This window comes from Lichenostomus cassidix, chromosome 25 (assembly GCF_008360975.1).
Source record: "Lichenostomus cassidix isolate B80296 chromosome 25, HeHo_3.0, whole genome shotgun sequence".
Taxonomy (NCBI): Eukaryota; Metazoa; Chordata; class Aves; order Passeriformes; family Meliphagidae; genus Lichenostomus; species Lichenostomus cassidix.
The window spans coordinates 1,787,142-1,807,658 of NC_139505.1; the positions used below are offsets into that span (position 1 = coordinate 1,787,142).

Consider the following 20,517-nt stretch of genomic DNA (forward strand, 5'->3'; position numbering starts at 1 on the left):
AACAAAAGAAAAAAGCACTAGATAAAGTTACTCCCGATATTAATAAGCACAGCTCCCCTGACAGAGTGGCGAGGGGTCAGTGTGTGCCACAGAGTCCAGCGCCGCACGCCCGCTCCGCCCCACCGCCGCCCAGACAAACCGCAGACAAAGAACGGCAGCTTCTGCCGGATCAGAGCCACCGCCCGCAGAGCCGAGACGCGCCGCGGCGGCGGAGAGAGCTCCGAGCAGCCGCGCCGCCCGGGAACAGCCCCGCCGTGCGCCGTGCGGACTGCGCGACCCGAGAGCGAAACAGAAGTTACTCCGACCTCGGTTTCCTGTCAACTGAAGCAGAAGGCAGAAGTCGCACAAGGCACCCCGATGGGCGATGCCGCTGGCTGTCCATGCCTCTTTCACCGCCTTCTGCTCGCTGAAACCATCACCAGCCCGAGACCGGGACCGCCCTGCCGCGAGTGATGCAAACAAGCGCCAGCTGTGCCACGAGAGATCCTTTCCAAAGCTCCAAAAATCAATTCGTGAATGCATTTTCAAAGTACCCTGCTAACTAGTGCAACTAAGTTATAATTTAAACTTGTTTCCAGCTTTTATGAATAATAACACCTTAATGACTAAAACCTCGAACAAAAGCTAAATTCCTGGCTAAAGCAGTTTTAAAAGTGTTTATCTTAAGTATACCTTAACAAAGTTAATTTTTGAACTGTCTCCTCAAAGCATCAGTTATCATTATGTGCATAATATCTTAGTTTGTAAACCAACTCGGTATCTTAGACAAATTCAGTAAAACCCTTTTAAAATATTTAGAGTGAATATTAACTAAACTAAATATAAAGCTATAGCAATTAACCTTAAATCCTTCTGTCAAAATATCGAATGATTTACAAAAATTATTAAATGCAATTAACTATGTGAAGCTCACCCTAAGCTTAACCCCATGTGAGTTATTTGCAAAAACATCCAAAACTACCTCACAAAGTAACTACCCCACGAAATTTGAAAAAAATATTTTTAAGTGTTGCTTAAAACAGTGTCTAAGTGTAAGAGTGTCTGTGTGTGTCAGTGTGACAATACTACAACAGTCATACAAAAAATGTCATTTTAATTTCTAAAGCATTTCAAATTTGTAAATCAAGCCTATAAGTAAAGCTATACCAAATAGTTTAAGCTACCTGTTAAGTACCATTATAATTAAGCTCAAATACCTTGATGAGCTTACCTAAGACAAATACTGAGCAAAGTTAAAAGAATAGAAACATCACAAATGACATTAAATTTTAGATTTTGTTAAGTTTAAACACTATTAGAGTTAAGTGAATTTAGATTTTATTACAAGTATATTGTTGTCCATTATTTTAAATTTCATTAAGCCTAAGTTCAATTAACACTAAGTTTAACTGTTACTCAATTTAATATTTGTTGTTTTAAGTTCCATTAATTTTAAATTCTATTACGTTTAAATTCAATTATAGTTAAGTCTCTCAAGTATTTCTCAGTTTCCTATTTGATAGTATTTAAGTTCCAGTAATTTTATGTTCCATTAAGTTCTATGAAAGTTAAACTCTATTCATTTTCAGTAATATTGATTTTAAGGTAAATTTGTTAGTTTATATTATTATTCACAAAAACCTTTGCAGTTTTATTTTCCACAAGAAAAACAGAAAAATAAGTGAGAATTTCAAACAATATTTCACGTGCCCTTAAGCAAATTGAGAAACTAGCATGCTAGACAGTTAAGCAAGCAAATGTTACTACTGATATTATTTCCCAATTGCTAATTGACCAAAAGAGCTTGCAACATGCTTTGCTTCAAAATCGAGCTGCTATTGATCTCTTATCGTTAGCTCAAAGCCATGGCTGTGAAAACTTTGAAAAGATGTGCTGCTTTCATTTATCAACCCATAGCGAGTCCATCCACAAGCAGCTACAGCGGCTGAAAAAACACATTTCTGCAATCACAGTTAATGTCAATGCTTTTGACGAGTGGTTATCATGCCTGTTTGGAGCTCTGTCACCATGGCTAGTAACCTTAATTAAAGAAGCTTTGCGCCAGTTAGGAATTTTTGTGCTACAAATTGTCGTCCTAAGAATTGCCTATAGCTGCCTTATTAAGCAAATTAATCAAGCAACTAACGGGGTTCTGCTTACCCAACAACAGAAGAAGGGGGGAATTGTCACAGAATGGTTACAGAATCTCGGCCATGACTCTCTGGAACCCTGAATGTTGTGCGAGCAGAACCAGGAGCAGCCTAAGGAAGCCTTTCAGGCCAACTAGGCTGCAGCAGCAAGACAAATGTAAGTCGTGCAGACAGGATAAGAGCAAGTTGTGCAGACAGGACAGGAGCCCAGGGACAGACCTTGGGGCTTTTGGGGGGAAAACAGTGGGAAGTACCGGTGGGAACTTGGAGTTGAAAGGAATGCAGAGTATCCTAAAATAGCAACAGTGGAATTCGAATTGCATCTTTTGTATTTAGGCAATGAAATAGTGCCTAAGCAATTGTAACAATATATAAACCACGCTCGCCGTGAAATAAACGGGAAAGCCTGATCATCACTCAGATTGAGTCTGTGGTCTCGTCTTTCCCCTCGTCGCAGCTGTGTCCCCCAGGACAGAACCTGTCACCCCCCGGGTGACTCTGAGCACAAACAGCCTCTTCCTTCTGCTGCAGGAAAGGGAAAGTGAAAGTGTTGGGGGCACAGCCGGACACCCCCATCCCCCACAGCCCCCCAACCCTCCCTGAACTCCCTTCTCCCCCTCCTCAGGGTCACCCAAACCCGATCCCTGCTCAGGAGCTCCCCGGGATCGCCGAGCCGGGAATTGGGGCAGTGCGGAATTGAGGGGAAAAGGGAAGAAATGGAACTAAAGAGAGGGAAAAGCCCCTGGGTGGGGAAGAGGGGGAAGCACAGAGGCAGAGCTGCCCGGAATCCCCCCGGAGTGACCCCCAGGCCATGAGGAGCCCGAGGGGCTGTGCTGGGCCCTGGGTCACCCCAACATCTGAGGCACCCAGTGCAGGAGCTGTGACCCACATGCCCACCCAGCCACTGCCCATCCCTGGCACCCCCATTGCCCTGGGAACCCAACCATGGCACCCCCATTCCCTATGTCCCCCCAGCCTGGCACTGCCATTGCCCAGGGTCTCCATGGCCCAGGACCCCCATTGCCGAGGAGCCCCCCTCCCCTTGATTCCATCCCCTGCACCCTCCCTTCCCCCAGGACCCCCATTGCTCTGGGACCTCAATCTTTGGCTCTCCTGAGCTCCTGTGTCCCAAATCGTCGAATTCCCGTGTCCCACCATGTCCCCAGCCTGTCCCACCATGTCCCCAGCCTGTCCCACCATGTCCCCAGCCTGTCCCCGCCCTGCCCCCAGCTTGTGGCCAGCCTGTCCCCTCCCTGCCCCCACCATGTGTCAAACACGCCCGAGCGCGAGATGTGACCTCGCTTCCTTCCCCTTCGGCCCAAGAGCCACCAACAGGGACAGGTGGCCCCGGCAGTGTGTGACAGCCAGCCCGGATGGCCGGGGACAGCGGGATGGCCGGGAAGGTGGCACTGCTGCTGTGGGGTGAGTGCCCTGGGCACAGGGGTGACAGCCCAGGGATGGCCCTGGTGAGGCAGAGAGCGGTGGGGAGGGGGCACAGGGGGCTGCGGGGTCCCCTGAGGTCCCCAATGCCAGCAGAGCCAGTCCGTGGGGGTGACCAGGGTTGTGCGGTGGCCGTGGGGACAGGAGAGAGGGGACAGAAAGGTGGGGACAGTAATGGGGGGCACGGGTGTGGGGAGGGATCATGGGGCTGGGGCGGGTGTGGGGACATGGGCAGGGACACAGGGCTGCAGGGACAGGGACAGGGGGACAAGGGGACAAGGGGACAATGACCGTCGGGATGGGATATGGGGACAGGTGCTGTGGGGCTCGTGGAGGCGAGCCGTGCCAGCACAGGGTGGCTGTGATGTCCCCATTTCCCGGGTGGCCACAGTGTCCCCAAGTCCTGCCTGACTACGGGGTGGCCCCGGTGTCCCTGTCCCCGAGACATCCGTGCCATTCTGTCTTCACGGGGACAGTTTGAGGACAATGCCACACTACATCTCCTGTGTGTCGCTGTCCCCGAGGTTCCACCCCACCCAGCCCTGTCCATTCTTCCTTCCAGCCCAGACGCTCAGCCTCGCTGGTGAGTCCTCGGGGGGATGACATGTCCCTGCCCTGTTGTCCCCAGCCCTGTGCTGGCCCTGGCAGGCTGCTGTCCCCTGGTGTCCCCTGTCAGCCGCAGGTGCACAAACCACCCAGCTCCTGGTGGATCCCCCCTGGACACCGCCGGTGGTGTGGGACAGAGTGACACTGATCTGCCAGGGCTCGGGGACATCCGGTGACACCATTTGGTACGCGAACGGGCAGTTCTGGACGAAGAACGGAGCCGATCGCATCACTGTCCATGACATTGGCACCTACGAGTGTGACAGACCTGGCACTGGGCGCAGCCCCAATGTGAGCGTCGTAAACGGCGAGGGAGGTTTGTGTCCCCAGCCTGTGACCCGCGTGGACCCCGAGTCACCCCCTAGTGTGACCAGAGCCTGTCCCCTGCACACGGGGACATCCCAGAGCATCCCAGTGCGAGGGGACACCACTGTTAAAATTGGGGACCCCCTGGTGCTCTGTGTGTGACACAGTGTGGTGATCCTGGTGCCATCGGGACATCCCGGCGTGATATGTCCCCACTTGTCCCCAGACTGGCTGGTGCTGCAGATGCCAGCGCGGCCGCTGCTGGAGGGGGACACGGTGACACTGCGCTGTCGGGGCTGGCAGAACTACTCTGTCACCTCGGTGTCCTTCTACCGCGAGGAGGAGTACCTGGACGGCGCCGTCAATGGGACCGAGCTGTCCCTGTCCCCCCTGCAGCTGAACCACAGCGGCAGCTATCGCTGCAAGGGCAGGGTGAGCTTCGAAACGTCACTGTGGGAGGAGTCAGAGCCGGTGACAGTGACAGTGCACGGTGAGCACCGCAAAGCCCCGACAGCCCCACAGCCTGTCCCCAGCACACTCGCGATCATCATCCTTACTCCCATCTCCTTCCCAGAGCTCTTCCCGGTGCCGGTGCTGGAGCTGGAGGGTCCCCCCGAGCCCACCGAGGGGTCCCCCCTGACTCTCAGCTGCCTCAGCACCCCCAGCCCCCTGCGGCCCCGAGCCCCCCTCCTGCACCTCTTCTACCGGGACGGGCAGTTGCTGGGGGGCCCGCAGGGGTCCCCGCAGCTCCTGCTGCCCGCCGTGGGGGTCTCCCACTCGGGCAGTTACAGCTGCGAGGTGAGCTCCGAGGGGGGGGCCGTGCGGAAGAGCAGCGCCCGGCTCCGCGTCACGGTGCGCAGTGAGTGCGGGGATGGGCACGGCAACCCCCACAGCCTCCCCGGGGCTGCCAGCCCCAAACGGGGACCCCCATCGCTGCCCGGAGACCCCCAGCCCTCGCTCACCCCCTGCCCGGCTCTCCCCATCACTGCCCGGGTCTCCTCATCCCTTCCTGGGCTCCTCCCCGGATCCTCCCATCCTTGCCCGGCTCCCCCATATCCCCTGCTCTGGTCTCCTCTTCCCGCCCTGAGCCCACCCACCCTTCTCTCAGGTGCCCCCAGTGCCCTCAGGTCCCACCAGCACCGTCTGGGTCCCCACACTCCTCCCTGCTGTCCCCTCCCTCCCCAGGTGTCCCCGCCCTGAACCTCGCATCCCTCCCTGGGGTCACTTTCTAAGCCCTCCTCCATCTCTGGCCCCCCTCTTCCTCACTGGGGTCCACCCACCCCTCTCTGACCCTCCCCGAGATCCTCACTGTCGCTCACTGTCCCCTGCTGACCCTCACTGTCCCCTGCTGTCCCCTCCCGCAGGTGTCCCAATCTCGGGAGTGTCCCTGTCAGCACAGCCCCCCGGGGGACAGGTGGCACTGGGTGACAGCCTGGTGCTGAGCTGTGCTGTGGCCGCGGGGAAAGGTCCCCTGTCCTTCTCCTGGCACCGGGAGGGCTCGGGGACACCGCTGGGCTCTGACCCTAAGCTGGAGCTGAACAGCGTTGGCGACAATGACAGTGGCCGCTACCGGTGCCGAGTCAGCAATGGGGACAGTGTGGCCGAGAGTGACGAACTGATTGTCACCGTCCTGGGTGAGAGTGACCCTCGGGCTGGGGGTGACCCCAAACTCGGCATCCCCAATCCCACCCATCCCATCCTCATTGCCCACAGCTGCTGCAGCTCCCTCAGCCCCGTCTCTGTCCCCGCAGTGCCCGTGGCCAATGCCACCATCACCCCTGGCCCCCCGGCACTCCAGGTGCACACAGGTGACAACGTGACCCTGCGCTGCTCGGTGCAGGTGGGCTCAGCACCTGTCACCTTCACCTGGCTGCGCGACGGGCGGGAGGTGGCCCAGGGTCCCCTGCTGGAGCTTGGGGACATCGATGTGGGACATTCTGGCACCTACCAGTGCGTGGCCACCAACCAGCTGAACAGGGTGCTCAGCCCAGAGCTGGCCCTGGAGGTGACGCCGCAGGGACACAGGGGCACAGGTGTCACAGGTGGAGTCACACGGGGTCAATGGGGGTGCAGGACCCTTGTGGTTCTTGGTGACCCCAGTGTGTCCCTCTCTGTCCCCAGCAGTGGCCGCAGGGGTCGGTGGTTCCCTGTTGCTCCTGGTTCTGCTCCTGGCTGTCATCCTGGGCTGGCGCCGGTGGCACCGCACGGGTGGGTGACACTGGGGGTCCCGGGGAGGGGCGGGAAGCCCCCCAGAATTGGAGAGCGATGGGTGACACCCACAGCCCCTGGGTTGGGGTGGAGCTGAACCCCCAGTGACCCTATTGGTGTCCTGTGGGGTTTGGGGCACCGTTGGGATTTTGGGGTTTTTTCGGGGGTCCTGCGGGAATTGGGAGGTTTCCCCTCCCTGCCGGGCTTGGGGCTCTGGGGGCTCAGGGGGTCCGGAGCTTTGGGGTGGTTCAGGGGTGCTCGGGGGTCCCGGGGACAGTCAGGGGTCCTGGGAGGTTTCAGTGGCCTCAGGGACCCCACAGTCACCTCTCCTCTTTCCCTTGCAGCCGCCAGGAAGCCCCAGGACACGTGAGTGGGGGGCTGCAGCCATGACCCCCTTTTACCCCACCCCAAACCCCCCCGGCCCTACAGACACCCCCTTGTCCCCGCAGGGTCCCCTCGGCCCCCCCGGAGGATGGGGAGGTGCTTTACAGCCAGGTCGTGAGCAGAGCGAGGGCAGAGGGTGAGTCTGGGTGTTGGGGACAGGGTCAGCGACAGGGACAGCGACAGGGACAGGAACACGTCACCCACGGGTGTCACCTCCCCCAACCACTGTCTCTCGCAGGGCCACCCCGTGCCACATCCCCCCAGGTGACCTACGCAGAGCTGCCGGGACCTCGCGGGCGACAGCAGGACTCCTGTGACATCTATGAAAATGCGCTGTGACACTGGGGAGCACAGGGGGCACTGGGGACACTGGGGGTACTGGGGCAGCGGGGGCACAGGGGGCACAAGGGGCACTGGGGACACTGGGGCAGTGGAGGTCCCCACCCGTGGGCACCCCCCGTGTGTCCCCCCTCCCCTCCCGGCTCTCCCGGGTGCCCGCCCTGCCCGGGGGTGCTCACGAGTGCAGGTCCCACGTGGGGTCTCTTTCCCCTCCCAGTGCTCCCAGTATCTCCAGAGGCTTCCCCATCCACTCCCCAGCTGCCGGAACTGGCCCTGTCCCCTCCCCGTGGCCACCAGGAACTGCGGGAACTGGCCCTGTCCCCTCCCCGCCCGTGGCCACTGTCCCTCTGTCCCTCTGAGCCCCACGGATTTGGGAAAACCTGCGTGGGACCAGCGCAGCGTGACCTGAAGTGGCCGGAGCTGGCGAGGGGTGCTGGGGACACCCCGGGGGACATGAGGGACACCCCGAGGGACACGAGGGACACCCCGGGGGACACCCCAGGGGACACGAGGGACACCCCGCAGCCCTGGAGAAGCCCCCGGCTCAGGAGGGACGGGTGGGGAAAAGGAGTTTTTCAGATTTGTTTTACTTCTCGTTTATCATTTAGATGGACAATAAATGCAGTTTTTTGCCCCAAATCGAGTCCGTTTTGCCCCTGAGGAGCTGAGCTGTCCCTGCCCTAATCCCAACCCTGCCCCCCTCGGGGGGTCGCGGGCTGGGGTCACCCCAAGGGGGTACTGGGGCTTTGGGGGCTCCAGGGTCGATCCCACCGCTCTGGAGCTTTTTCCTTGCTTTATTTCCGCAGGGGGGACACGGTGGGGACAGGATGGGGCCATGGTGGGGACACGGCAGGGACACGATAGGGATATGACAGGGACACGGTGGGGACATGGCAGGGTCGTGCACAGGAAGGGACAGCCACTGGTCACTCCGCCCTGAGGGTCACTCCGGGCACAGGGACCCACCAAGGACACCGGGCACGAGTGGCCCCAGGGGTGACCTGTGACCGTGAGGGGCTGAGACCCCAAAATCCAGGACCCTAAAATCCGGGACCCCAAAACCTGGGACCCCGGGATGTGAGACCCCAAAATCTGTGTGACCCAAGGGACTGCGACTTTCAAGAGCTGCGACCCTGAGAACTGGGACCCCAAAATCTGGGACCCCACGAGGGGATCACGGTCCCTGATCCGGGGGGATTCCCTGTCCCCAGTCCATGGGGGGTCCCGGTCACTGTTCCTGGTCACTATTCCCGGTCACTGACCCTGTTCCCGGTCACTGGTCCCGGTTCCTACTCCCGGTCCATGGAGGAGAGACCCTCTCCTGTCCCCAGTCCCTGTTCCCTGTCCCCTGTCCCTGTCCCAGCTCCCCGTTGCCGATAACGTTCACTGTTCCCGATCTCTGTCCCCGATCCCGATCCCGATCCCGGTCGCTGTCCCTGTCCCCTACCCCTGTCACCGGTCTCCGTCTCTGTTCCCGGTCCCCAATCCCTGTCCCCGTACCCGGTGCCCGATCCCGGTCCCTGTTCCCGGTCCCCGTTTCCGATCTCGGTGCCCATTCCCAGTGGCCGTTCCCCGCTCCAGGTCCCGGTCCCCGATCCCGATCCTTGTCCCCGATCCCGATCCCGGTCCAGGTCCTTGCTCCCGATCGCCGTCCCGGTTCCCATTCCCGTTTCCCGGTCCCTAACCCCGGTTCCCGACCGCCGTCCCTGTTCCCGTTCCCGGTCCCCGACCCGGATTCCCGTTCCTGATTCCCGTTCCCGATCGCCGTCTCTGTTCCCGTTCCCGGTCCCTGACCCCGGTTCCCGTTCCCGGTCCCTGACCCTGGTTACCGTTTCCGTTCTCGTTCCCGTTCCCGGTCCCCGATCCCGGTCCCCTACCCCATTCCCGTTCCCATTCCCATTCCCATTCCCATTCCCATTCCCATTCCCATTCCCATTCCCGTTCCCGCTCCCTGACCCCGGTTCCCGTTCCCGTTCCGGTTGGCGTTCCGGTTCCGGGTTTTCCAGGGGGCGGGGCCGGGCAGGGGGGCGTGTCCTCCCCGTGGGCGGGAAAGGGGCGTGTCGGCGCACAGCTCCCCCTGGCGGCGGGCGGAGCGGGCCAAGATGGCGGCGGAGCCGGGCCCGGGCTCGGGGACAGACCCGGAGCTGGAGGAGCTGCTGGACAGTGAGGGGGGAGCGGGGGGCTGCGGGGTGAGGGGGAACCGGGGGGACTGAGGGGTTATTGGGGTCTGAGGGGAACCGGGAGCGGGGCCCTGGGGTGAGGGGCGGGGGGGACTGAGGGGGCTGGGGTTGGGGTTCGGGGGCACGGGGGGCTGCGGGGTGAGGCGAACCGGGGGACTGAGGGTTATTGGGATCTGAGAAACCGGGGGACTGAGGGGTTATTGTGGTCTGAGGAAACCGGGGCTTCGGGTTGAGGGCCGGGGGACTGAGGGGTTATTGGGGTCTGAGGGGGACCGGAGGGGCTGGGTGGTTATTGGAGTCTGAGGGGTCTGGGCGTCATTGGGGGCAATGTGGGTGGGGGATCATTGGGGTGAGGGGGCACCGGGGGCTTTGGGGTGAGGGAAACCGGGAGGACTGAGGGTTATTGGGGTCTGAGGGAGCTGCGCGACGCTGGGGGCAATGGGGGTCATGGGGTGCGATGGGGTCGGGGGTCATTGGGGTGAGGGGGCTTTGGGGTGAGGGAGCCGGGGGAACTGAGGGACTAGGGGTTATTGGGGTCTGGGGGGCTGCACGTCACTGGGGGCAGTGTGGTCGGGGGTCATTGGGGTGAGGGGGCATGGGGAGCACGGGGGCATTGGGGTGAGGGGATACTGGGGGAACTGAGGGGTTATTGGGGTCTGGGGGGCTGCGCGTCACTGGGAGCAATGGGGGTCATTGGGGTGAGGGGGCATGGGAGGGTTTTGGGGTGAGGGGAAACCGGGCGGACTGAGGGTCACTGGGTGCTTTGGGGCTTCGGGGGTTATTGGGGGCAACCAACTGGGTCGGGGTCACTGGAGAGGGGCTGAGGCAGTTATTAGGGTGGGGTTTTGGGGTCTGGGGATTATTGGGGTACAGGGGGGCCTGCGGGGTGTGAGGGCAGTGAGGCTTTTGGGGGGCAGTTCTCGGGGTGCAATTACTGGGGTGCAATGGGATTTAGGTTATTGGGGTACGGTTTTGGGGTGCAATTAAGGGTGGGGGTTATTGGGGTGCAGCTCTTGGGGTACAGTGGGTTGGGGGTTATTGGGGTGCTCTTGGGCTGGTGTTTTTTGGGGCTGGTGTTGTTTTGGTGTGGAGTAGGACTGGGGATTACTGGGGTGCAGCTCGTGGGTGTGCAGTGCCCCTGAGGGGTTATTGGGGTGCAGTTCTTGGGTTACAGTGGGGCTGGGGATTAATGGGGTGCAATTCTTGGGGTGCAGTCGTGTTGGGGGTTATTGGGGTGCACTTGGGCTGGTGTTTTTTGGGGCTGGTGTTTTTTGGGGCTTGGTGTTTTTTTGGGGTGCAGTAGGGTTGGGGGTTATTGGGGTGCACTTGGGCTGGTATTTTTTGGGGCTGGTGTTTTTTGGGGTGCAGTAGGACTGGGGATTACTGGGGTGTTCTTGAGCTGGTATTTTTTGGGGCTGGTGTTTTTTGGGGTGCAGTAGGACTGGGGATTACTGGGGTGCAGCTCGTGGGTGTGCAGTGCCCCTGAGGGGTTATTGGGGTGCAATAGGGCTGGAGATTAATGGGGTGTGGTGAGACTGGGGGGGAGTTTGGGTTGCAATAGGGCCAGGGGTTATTGGGGTGCAGTTCTTGGGGTGTGGTGGGGTCGGAGATTAGGGGGTGCAGTGGGGTTTGGGGCTTATTGGGGTGCAGTTACTGGGGTGCCATTGGGATGGGGGTATTGGGGTGTAATATGACTGGGGGTTATGAGGGTGCAGTTTTGGGGTGCAGTTTTTGGGGTTCAATAAAGGATGGTGGTTATTGGGGTGCAGTTTTGGGGTGCAATCAATGGTGGGGGTTATTGAGGGCAGTTTGGGGGTACAGTTGTTGGGCTGGGGTTTTTGGGGTGCAGTTAGGGGCTGGGGTTTTTGGGGTGCAGTTTTGGGGTTGCAATCAATGGTGGGGGTTATTGAGGGCAGTTTGGGGGTACAGTTGTTGGGCTGCAGTTATTGGTGGTTGTTGGGGTTCAGTTATTGGGGTTCAGTTAGGGGTTGGGGTTATTGGGGTGCAGTTTTAGGGTGCAGTCATTGGGGTTTGGTTACGGGTGGGAGTTATTGGGGTGCAATTAGAGGTGTCGGTGGTTATTGGGGTGCAGTTATTTGGGTTCAGTTAGGGGCTGGGGTTATTGGGGTGCTGTCATTGGGATACAGTTATTAGGGTGCAATTAGGGGTGTTGGTGGTTATTTGGGTGCAGTTATTGGGGATCAGTTAGGGGTTGGGGTTATGGGGGTGCAGTTTTGGGGTGCAGTTATTGGGATTTGGATACGGGTGGGAGTTACTGGGGTGGAATTAGGGGTGTTGGTTATTGGGGTGCAGATATTGGGGTTCAGTTAGGGGCTGGGGTTATTGGGGTGCAGTCACTGGGGTGCAGTCATTGGGGTTTGGTTGGGGTTATTGGGGTGCAATTGGGGGTGTTGGTGATTATTGGGGTGCAGTTATTGGAGTTCAGTTAGGGGTTGGGGTTATTGGGGTGCAGTTTTGGGGTGCAATTAGGGCTGCTGGTGGTTATTGGGATGCTGTTATTTGGGTTCAGTTCGCGGTGGGAGTTATTGGGGTGCAGTTGTTTGGGTTCAGTTAGGAGTTGGGGTTATTGGGGTGCTGTTTTGGGGTGCAATTAGGGCTGGTGGTGGTTATTGGGGTGCAGTTATTTGGGTTCAGTTTTGGGGTGCAGTTTTAGGGTGCAGTTTTGGGGTGCAATTAGGGCTGCTGGTGGTTATTGGGGTGCAGTTATTTGGGTTCAGTTAGGAGTTGGGGTTATTGGGGTGCTGTTTTGGGGTGCAGTCATTGGGGTACAGTTATTGGGGTGCAATTAGGGGTGTTGGTTATTGGGGTGCAGTTTTGGGGTGCAATTATGGCTGCTGGTGGTTATTGGGGTGCAGTTATTTGGGTTCAGTTTGGGGTGGGAGTTATTGGGGTGCTGTTTTGGGGTGCAATTAGGGCTGCTGGTGGTTATTGGGGTGCAGTTATTTGGGCTCATTTTGGGGTGCAGTTTTGGGGTGCAGTTATTGGAGTACAGTTACTGGGGTGCAGTTATTGGAGTTCAGTTAGGGGTTGGAGTTATTGGGGTGCTGTTTTGGGGTGCAATTAGGGTTGGTGGTTATTGGGGTGCAGTTATTTGGGTTCATTTTGGGGTGCAGTTTTGGGGTGCAGTTATGGCTGCTGGTGGTTATTGGGGTGCAGTTATTTGGGTTCAGTTCGGGGTGCAGTTTTGGGGTGCAATTAGGGCTGGTGGTTATTGGGGTGCAGTTATTGGTGTTCATTTTGGGGTGCAGTTTTGGGGTGCAGTTATGGCTGGTGGTGGTTATTGGGATGCAGTTATTTGGGCTCAGTTTGGGGTGCAGTTTTGGGGTGCACTCAGTGACCTTCATCGGGATTCAGCGCATTGGGATCCACATGCTGGCACCCTGTGCCTCACCCCATAGCCCTCCCGGCCCAGTTTTGGGGTCCCCCTGACCCCATTCCCCCTCCAGGTGCCCTGGATGACTTCGACCGCAGCCGCCCCGCTCCCCCTGCCCCTGCCAGCTCCTCCTCGCCCCCCTCCCCATCCCCTTCCTCCGACTCCGCCAAGGTGGGACCCCAAAATCCCTTTTTCCCCCCATTTTGGGGCCGCACGGCCCCGCTGACCCCCGCGCCCAGGGCTCGCTGTTCTCCTCGCAGGAGAGGTTTTTCCAGGAGCTCTTCGAGGGCGAGCTGGCGGCGCAGGCGGCGGCTGAGTTCCAGGAGGCCATGCAGGAGCTGGCCCGGCAGGAGCCGCAGCTCGTCGAGCAGTTCCAGAAACTCTCCGAGGCTGCCGGCAAAGTCGGTGAGTGGGGCGGGAGAGTGGGGTGGGATGTGGGGGATCCCAACCTGGAACAGCCTCTGGGAATGTCAGTGAGTGGGGTGGGGGTGTGGGGTGGGATATGGGGGATCTCAATCTGGAACAGCCTCTGGGAATGTCAGTGAGTGGGGTGGAGTGTGGGGTGGGATATGGGGGATCTCAGCCTGGAAGAGCCTCTGGGAATGTTGGTGAGTGGGGTGGAGTGTGGGGTGGGAATGTAGGGGATCCCACCTCAGAACAGCCTCTGGGAATGTTGGTGGGTGGGGTGGAGTGTGGGGTGGGAATGTAGGGGATCCCACCTCAGAACAGCCTCTGGGAATGTTGGTGGGTGGGGTGGGAATTCGGGGTGGGAATGTAGGGGATCCCAACCTGGAACAGCCCCTGGGAATGTCAGTGAGTGGGGTGGGATATGGGGTGGGATATGGGGGATCTCAGCCTGGAACAGACTCTGGGAATGTCAGTGAGTGGGGTGGGAATGTGGGGTGGGATGGGTTGGGAATGTGGGGTGGGATATGGGGGATCCTATGTCAGAATAGTCCTTGGGAAAGTCGGTGAGTGGAGTGGGGATGTGGGGTGGAATGTGGTGGGAATGTACAGGATCCCACCTTGGAATAGTCTCTGGGAATGTTGGTGAGTGGGGTGGGGATATGGGGTGAGAATGTGGGATATGGGGGATCCCACCCCGGAATAGCCCCTGGCAAAGTCGGTGAGTGGGTGGGAATGTGGATTGGGATATGGGGGATCCCAATCTGGAATAGCCTATGGGAATGTTGGTGAGTGGGTGGGGATGGGGTGGGATAGGTGGGATATGGGGGATCCCAACCTGGAACAGCCTCTGGGAGTGTCAGTGAGTGGGGTGGGAATGTGGGGTGGGATATGGGGGATCTCAGCCTGGAACAGCCTCTGAGAATGTTGGTGAGTGGGGTGGGAATTCGGGGTGGGAATGTAGGGGATCCCAACCTGGAACAGCCTCTGGGAATGTCAGTGAGTGGGGTGGAGTGTGGGGTGGGAATGTAGGGGATCCCACCTCAGAACAGCCTCTGGGAATGTCGGTGAGTGGGGTGGGATATGGGGGATCTCAACCTGGAACAGCCTCTGGGAATGCTGGTGGGTGGGGTGGGGAATGTGGGGAATCCAGGGGATCCCAACCTGGAACAGCCCCCAGGAAAGTTAGTGAGTGGGGTGGGATGCAGTGGGAATGTGGGGGATTCCACCCTGGGAAAGTTAGTGAGTGGGGTGGGAATTTGGGGTGGGGTGTGTAGGATATGAGGGATCCCAACCTGGACCAGCCCCTGGGAAAGTTGGTGAGTGGGGTGGGAATGTGGGAATCTCACCCGGGACAGTTGATGAGTGGGATGAGAATGTGGGGTGAGATGGGGTTGGGAATATGGGGGATCTCAGGGGATTCCCACCCCATTCCCCTCCTTCAGACTCCCAGGATCCCCATTTGGGATCGACATCTCCAAGCCAAGACCCACCTGGGCTCCCTGGTGTCACCCCATTCCCAATCCCATTCGCAATCATCCCCCCCATTTGGGATTGGGTTCCCCCAGCCAACACCCCAGCAGAACACCCCACAATTCCCATTATCCCCCATAATTCCCAACCCCATTCCCAACCCCACAGGCAGTGACTCAGCCTCGCAGCAGGAATTCACCTCCTGCCTCAAGGAGACCCTGAGCGGGCTGGCCAAGAACGCCAACGACCTCCAGGTATTGCCACCCCTTCCCGGGATCCCGGGGGGCTCTGCCGGCATTCCGGGGGTCCCCAGGGGCTCACGGGGTCCCGGGGGTCCCACAGAACTCCCCGGGCTCGGAGGAGGAGCTGGCCAAGGCGCTGGAGGGGCTGGGGCTGGAGGAGGGCAGCGGGGACGGCGTCCTGCCGGTCATGCGCAGCATCATGGAGTCCCTGCTGTCCAAGGACGTGCTCTACCCCTCCCTCAAGGAGATCACCGAGAAGGTGGGGATTGGGGGACCCCAAAAAACCAGGAGGGGACCCCAAAAACCTGGGGGGTCCCCTGAAATGGGAGAAGGCTCCCTAAAAACCAGGGGGGTTCATGGGGGCACCATGGAGTCCCTGCTGTCCAAGGATGAGCTCTGCCCCTTCCTCAAGGAGATCACCGAGAAGGTGGGACCCCAAAAAAACCAGGAGGGACCCCAAAAACTGGGAGAGATCCCCAAAAAGGGGTTCATTGGGGGCTCCCTTCTGTCCCCTGTCTCTGTTCCTGGGGGTCCCAGGTGTCCCCAGGGTCTGTCCCTGTCACCACTAGGGTCCCACCATCCCTTTAGGGAGCACTGAGGCATTTCCCCCTTTCCTCCATGGTATTGGGGATCCCATAGGGGATCCTGGGGGTGTTCCCACAGTGACCCCACAATGTCCCTGCACTGTCCCCACGATGTCCCCAGTACCCTGAGTGGCTGCGGCAGCACGGAGGGTCCCTGTCCCCAGATCAGCAGGGATTTGGGGTTCCCACAGTGACCCCACAATGTCCCCACTGTCCCCAGTACCCCAAGTGGCTGCGGCAGCACGGCGGCTCCCTGTCCCCAGAACAGTGGGGATTTGGGGTTCCCATAGGGGTTCCCATAGGGGATCTGACAGTGACCCCATGCTGTCCCCATGCTGTCCCCAGTATCCCGAGTGGCTGCGGCAGCATGGCAGCTCCCTGTCCCCGGAGCAGCGGGATTGGTTTGGGTGCAGCAGGGGCTAATGGGGCTGGGATTTGGGGTTTCTATGATGTCCCCACACTGTCCCCTCACTGTCCCCAGTACCCCGAGTGGCTGCGGCAGCACGGCGGCTCGCTGTCCCCAGAGCAGCAGGATCGGTTCTGGGCCAGCAGGCGCTGATGGGGCTGGGATTTGGGGTTCCCATGATGTCCCCACACTGTCCCCACGCTGTCCCCATGATGTCCTCAGTACCCCGAGTGGCTGCGGCAGCACGGTGGCTCCCTGTCCCCAGAAGAGTGGGGATTTGGGGTTCCCATAGGGAATCTGACAGTGACCCCACAATGTCCCCACGCTGTCCCCACGCTGTCCCCAGTACCCCGAGTGGCTGCGGCAGCACGGCGGCTCGCTGTCCCCGGAGCAGCGGGATCGGTTCGGGTGCAGCAGGCACTAATGGGGTTGGGATTTGGGGTTTCTATGATGTCCCCACACTGTCCCCTCACTGTCCCCAGTACCCCGAGTGGCTGCGGCAGCACGGCGGGTCCCTGTCCCCGGAGCAGCGGGATCGGTTCCGCGCGCAGCAGGCGCTGATGCTGCGGATCTGCTCGGAGCTGGAGCGGGAGCAGCCCGAGGAGCCCGAGGGACAGCGCCGCGAGCGCTTCGAGACCCTGCTGGACCTCATGCAGCAGGTATGGGGCGAACGGGGCGACCCCAAAAGCCCCCGAGCCCACCTGACCCCGCTCCCTGTCCCCTCTGTGTCCCCTCACAGCTGCAGGACCTGGGCCACCCCCCCAAGGAGCTGGCGGGTGACACGGTGAGTGTTTGGGGACCCACCCCAAAAAAATATTTGGGGTGATCCCAGGGATTTGGGGTGACCCTATAGAATTGGGGGTAACTCTACAGAATTGGGGTGATCCCAGGGATTTGGGGTGACCCCGTAGAATGGGAGTGACCCCAACGGATTTGAGGTGACCCCATAGAATTGGGATGACCCCATGGATTTGAGGTGACCCCGTAGAATGGGAGTGACCCCAACGGATTTGGGGTGACCCCATAGATTTGGGGTGATTTCAGAGAATTGAGCTAACTCTATAGGATTGGGGTGATCTCGTGGATTTGGGGTGACCCTATTAGGGGTGACCCCATAGATTTGGGGTGATCCCATGGAATTGGGGTAACTCTATAGGATTGGGGTGACGCCATGGGTTTGGGGTGACCCTACAGAATTGGGATGACCCCAAAGGAATTGGGGTAATCCTGTAGATTTGAGGTGACCCCCTGGGTTTGGGGTGACCCTATGGAACTGGGGGGACTGCATGGATTTGGGGTGATCCCATGGATTTGGGATGACACCCAAAATTTGGGACGATCCCAAACGATTTGGGGGGATCCCAAAAGATTTGGGGTGATCCCACAGATTTGGGATGACCCTGTAGGATTGGGGTGATCCCATAGAGTTGGGGTGACCCTATAGGATTGGGGGGACTGCATGGATTTGGGGGGACCCCATAGAATTGTGGTGACCCCATAGAATACAGTTGGGGTGACCTCATGGATTTGGGGTAATCTTGTAGATTTGGGGTGATCCCATAGAGTTGGGAGTGACCCTATAGGATCAGGGTGACCCTACAGATTTGGGGTGACCCTATAGGATTGGGGTGACCCCATGGATTTGGGATGATCCCATTGATTTGGGGTTATCCCAGAGATTTGGGATGACCCTATAGAATTAGGGTGACCCCACGGATTTGGGATGACCCTATAGGATCGGGGTGACCCCACAGATTTGGGGTGATCCCATAGAGTTGGGGGTGACCCTATAGGATTGGGGTGACCCTACAGATTTGGGGTGACCCTATAGGATTGGGATGATCCCATCGATTTGGGGTTATCCCAGAGATTTGGGATGACCCTATAGAATTGGGGTGACCCCACAGATTTGGGGTGATCCCATAAATTTGGGGTGACCCTCCTGCCCCCCGCAGCCCCCCGGATTCAACCTGGAGCTGCCCGGGGGGGTGAGTGGGGAGCAGTGCCGCCTCATGTAGGTCCTTTGGGATCTGAGCCCGACTCGCCCGACCCTAAATAACCCCAAAGAGGCTGAGCAGGATGAAGAGGAGCCAGGGGGGGTTGGGACATCCCCTCCCCCAGTTTGTGGGGTTTTTGGGGTGAGGGGCGCAGGGACCCCCCGTTTGGGGAGGTGTCCCCCCCTCGCCCCCGGTGTCCCCAATAAAGTGTTGGTGACGGGAGTGCTGTGCCTGGAATGGGGACAGGGTGACCCTGCAGGGACATTGGGGTGACCCTACAGGGATGGGGTGACCCTATACTGACATTGAGGGAGACTGGGGAGACCCTACAGGGACATCGGGGTGACCCTACAGGGACATCGGGGTGACCCTACAGGGACACTGGGGGGGACAAGGAGACCCTACAGGGGCAGAGGAAACCCTATAATGACATTGAGGGAGACAGGAGACCCTACAGGGACAGGGTGACCCTATAATGACATTGAGGGGGACAAAGAGACCCTACAGGGATGGGGTGGCCCTACAGGGACACTGGGGGGGACAGGGACCCTACAGGGACAGGGGAAACCCTATAATGACATTGAGGGAGACAGGAGACCCTACAGGGACAGGGTGACCCTATAATGACATTGAGGGGGACAAAGAGACCCTACAAGGATGGAGTGACCCTCTAGGGATGAGGTGACCCTATAGTGACTTGGGGGGGACAGGGAGACCCTACAGAAACAGGGGTGAGCCTACAGGGATGGGGTGACCCTACAGGGACATTGGGGGGGACAGGGAGACCCTACAGGGACGGGGGGACCCTATAATGACATTGAGGGGGACTGGGGACCCTACAGAAACAGGGAAGACCCTACAGGGATGGGGTGACCCTACAGGTATATGGTGACCCTACAGGGACAGGGGTGACCCTACAGGGACATGATGGGGACAGAGAGACCCTACAGGGATGGAGTGACCCTCTAGGGATGAGGTGACCCTATAGTGACTTGGGGGGGACAGGGAGACCCTACAGAAACAGGGGTGAGCCTACAGGGATATGGTGACCCTACAGGGACAGGGGTGACCCTACAGGGACAGGGGTGACCCTACAGGGATGGGGTGACCCTACAGGGACAATGTGCGGGGTCAGAGTGACCCTAAGCAGGGGGTGACCCTACAGTAACATGGGGGGGACAGGGTGACCCTACAGTGACATTGGGGTGAACAGAGTGACCCTAAACAGGGGTGACCCTACAGAGACAGGGGGACACTAAGTTACCCTGCAGTGACAATGGGGGGACAAGGAGACCCTACAGAAACATGGGGTGACCCTAGAATGACCCTGGGGGGTGTGGGGGGACAGTGACCCTACACAGGGGGTGACCCTACAGAAATGGGGTGACCCTATAATGACATTGGGGAGCACAGAGTGACCCTAAACAGGAGTGACCCTACAAGGACACAAAGCGACCCTACAACAACACTGTGGGGGACATAGAGTGACCCTAAATAGGAGTGACCCTACACAGGAGTGACCCTACAATAACACTGGGGACACAGAGCAACCCTACAATAACACTGTGGGAAACATAAAGTGACCCTAAATGAGAGTGACCCTATAATAACATTAGGGGACCCAAAGTGACCCTAAACAGGAGTGACCCTATAATAACACTGGGGGGTACATAAAATGACCCTAAACAGGGGTGACCCTACAATAACACAGGGGCACAAAGTGACCCTACAATAACACTGTGGGGGACAACAGTGACCCTAAATAGGAGCGACCCTACAATAACATTAGGGATCACAGGGTGACCCTAAACAAAGCAACCCTACAATAACACTGGGGAACACAGAGTGACCCTACAATAACACCATGGGGCACAGAAAATGACCCAAAACAGCAGTGACCCTACAATAACACCGGAACCCAAAGCGACCCTACAATAACATTAGGGAACACAGGGTGACCCTAAACAGGAGTGACCCTACAATAACACTGTGGGGGACAACAGTGACCCTAAACAAGAGTGACCCTACAATAACATTGGGGACAAAAAGTGACCCTACAATAACATTAGGGAACACAGAGTGACCCTAAACAGGGGTGACCCTACAATAACACTGGGGGGGACACAGAGTGACCCTGCAATGACACTGTGGGGTACATAAAATGACCCAAACCAGCAGTGACCCTACAATAGCACCAGAACCCAAAGCGACCCTACAATAACACAGGGGACACAGAGTGACCCTACAATAACACCATGGGGCACAGAAAATGACCCAAAACAGGGGTGACCCTTTAATAACACACCGGGACCCAAAGTGACCCTACAATAACACTGGGGGTGACACAGAGTGACCCTAAATAGCAGCGACCCTACAATAACATTGGGGAACACAGGGTGACCCTAAACAAAGTGACCCTATAAT

The 20,517-nt window shown here is 58.4% G+C and overlaps 2 protein-coding genes across 5 annotated transcripts in view; both read left to right on the forward strand.

Annotated features, from left to right (window-relative positions):
• LOC146427211 (Fc receptor-like protein 3) overlaps window positions 1–8,055 on the forward strand; it is a 31,553-nt gene extending 23,498 nt beyond the window's left edge. Inside the window, exons 1-12 of one of the 2 annotated variants that reach the window (XM_085082596.1) lie at window positions 1,343–3,551; window positions 4,132–4,152; window positions 4,252–4,482; window positions 4,708–4,971; window positions 5,056–5,340; window positions 5,846–6,115; window positions 6,233–6,514; window positions 6,606–6,689; window positions 7,034–7,055; window positions 7,139–7,209; window positions 7,312–7,448; window positions 7,510–8,055. In XM_085082596.1, coding sequence (XP_084938722.1) covers window positions 3,503–3,551; window positions 4,132–4,152; window positions 4,252–4,482; window positions 4,708–4,971; window positions 5,056–5,340; window positions 5,846–6,115; window positions 6,233–6,514; window positions 6,606–6,689; window positions 7,034–7,055; window positions 7,139–7,209; window positions 7,312–7,412 — 1,680 coding nt within the window. In that variant the 5' untranslated portion in view covers window positions 1,343–3,502 and the 3' untranslated portion in view covers window positions 7,413–7,448; window positions 7,510–8,055. Of the gene's footprint in view, window positions 1–1,342; window positions 3,552–4,131; window positions 4,153–4,251; window positions 4,483–4,707; window positions 4,972–5,055; window positions 5,341–5,845; window positions 6,524–6,602; window positions 6,690–7,033; window positions 7,056–7,138; window positions 7,210–7,311; window positions 7,449–7,509 lie in introns of those variants that run through there. The other variant, XM_085082594.1, reaches the window with a different exon arrangement.
• A 1,367-nt stretch (window positions 8,056–9,422) lies between these two features.
• On the forward strand, window positions 9,423–18,315 carry PEX19 (peroxisomal biogenesis factor 19). 3 transcript variants are annotated; one of them, XM_085082291.1, is made up of 8 exons: window positions 9,423–9,575; window positions 13,060–13,157; window positions 13,226–13,391; window positions 15,033–15,118; window positions 15,207–15,365; window positions 16,579–16,755; window positions 16,836–16,880; window positions 18,052–18,315. In XM_085082291.1, exons 1-8 carry the CDS (start codon window positions 9,515–9,517, stop codon window positions 18,112–18,114), a joined length of 855 nt encoding a protein of 284 aa, XP_084938417.1. In that variant the 5' UTR covers window positions 9,423–9,514; the 3' UTR covers window positions 18,115–18,315. The 3 variants fall into 3 exon arrangements, with proteins under 3 accessions (XP_084938417.1, XP_084938419.1, XP_084938418.1); XM_085082293.1 differs by having other exon boundaries at window positions 16,579–16,751; XM_085082292.1 differs by having other exon boundaries at window positions 13,247–13,391.
• Window positions 18,316–20,517: the final 2,202 nt, after the last annotated feature.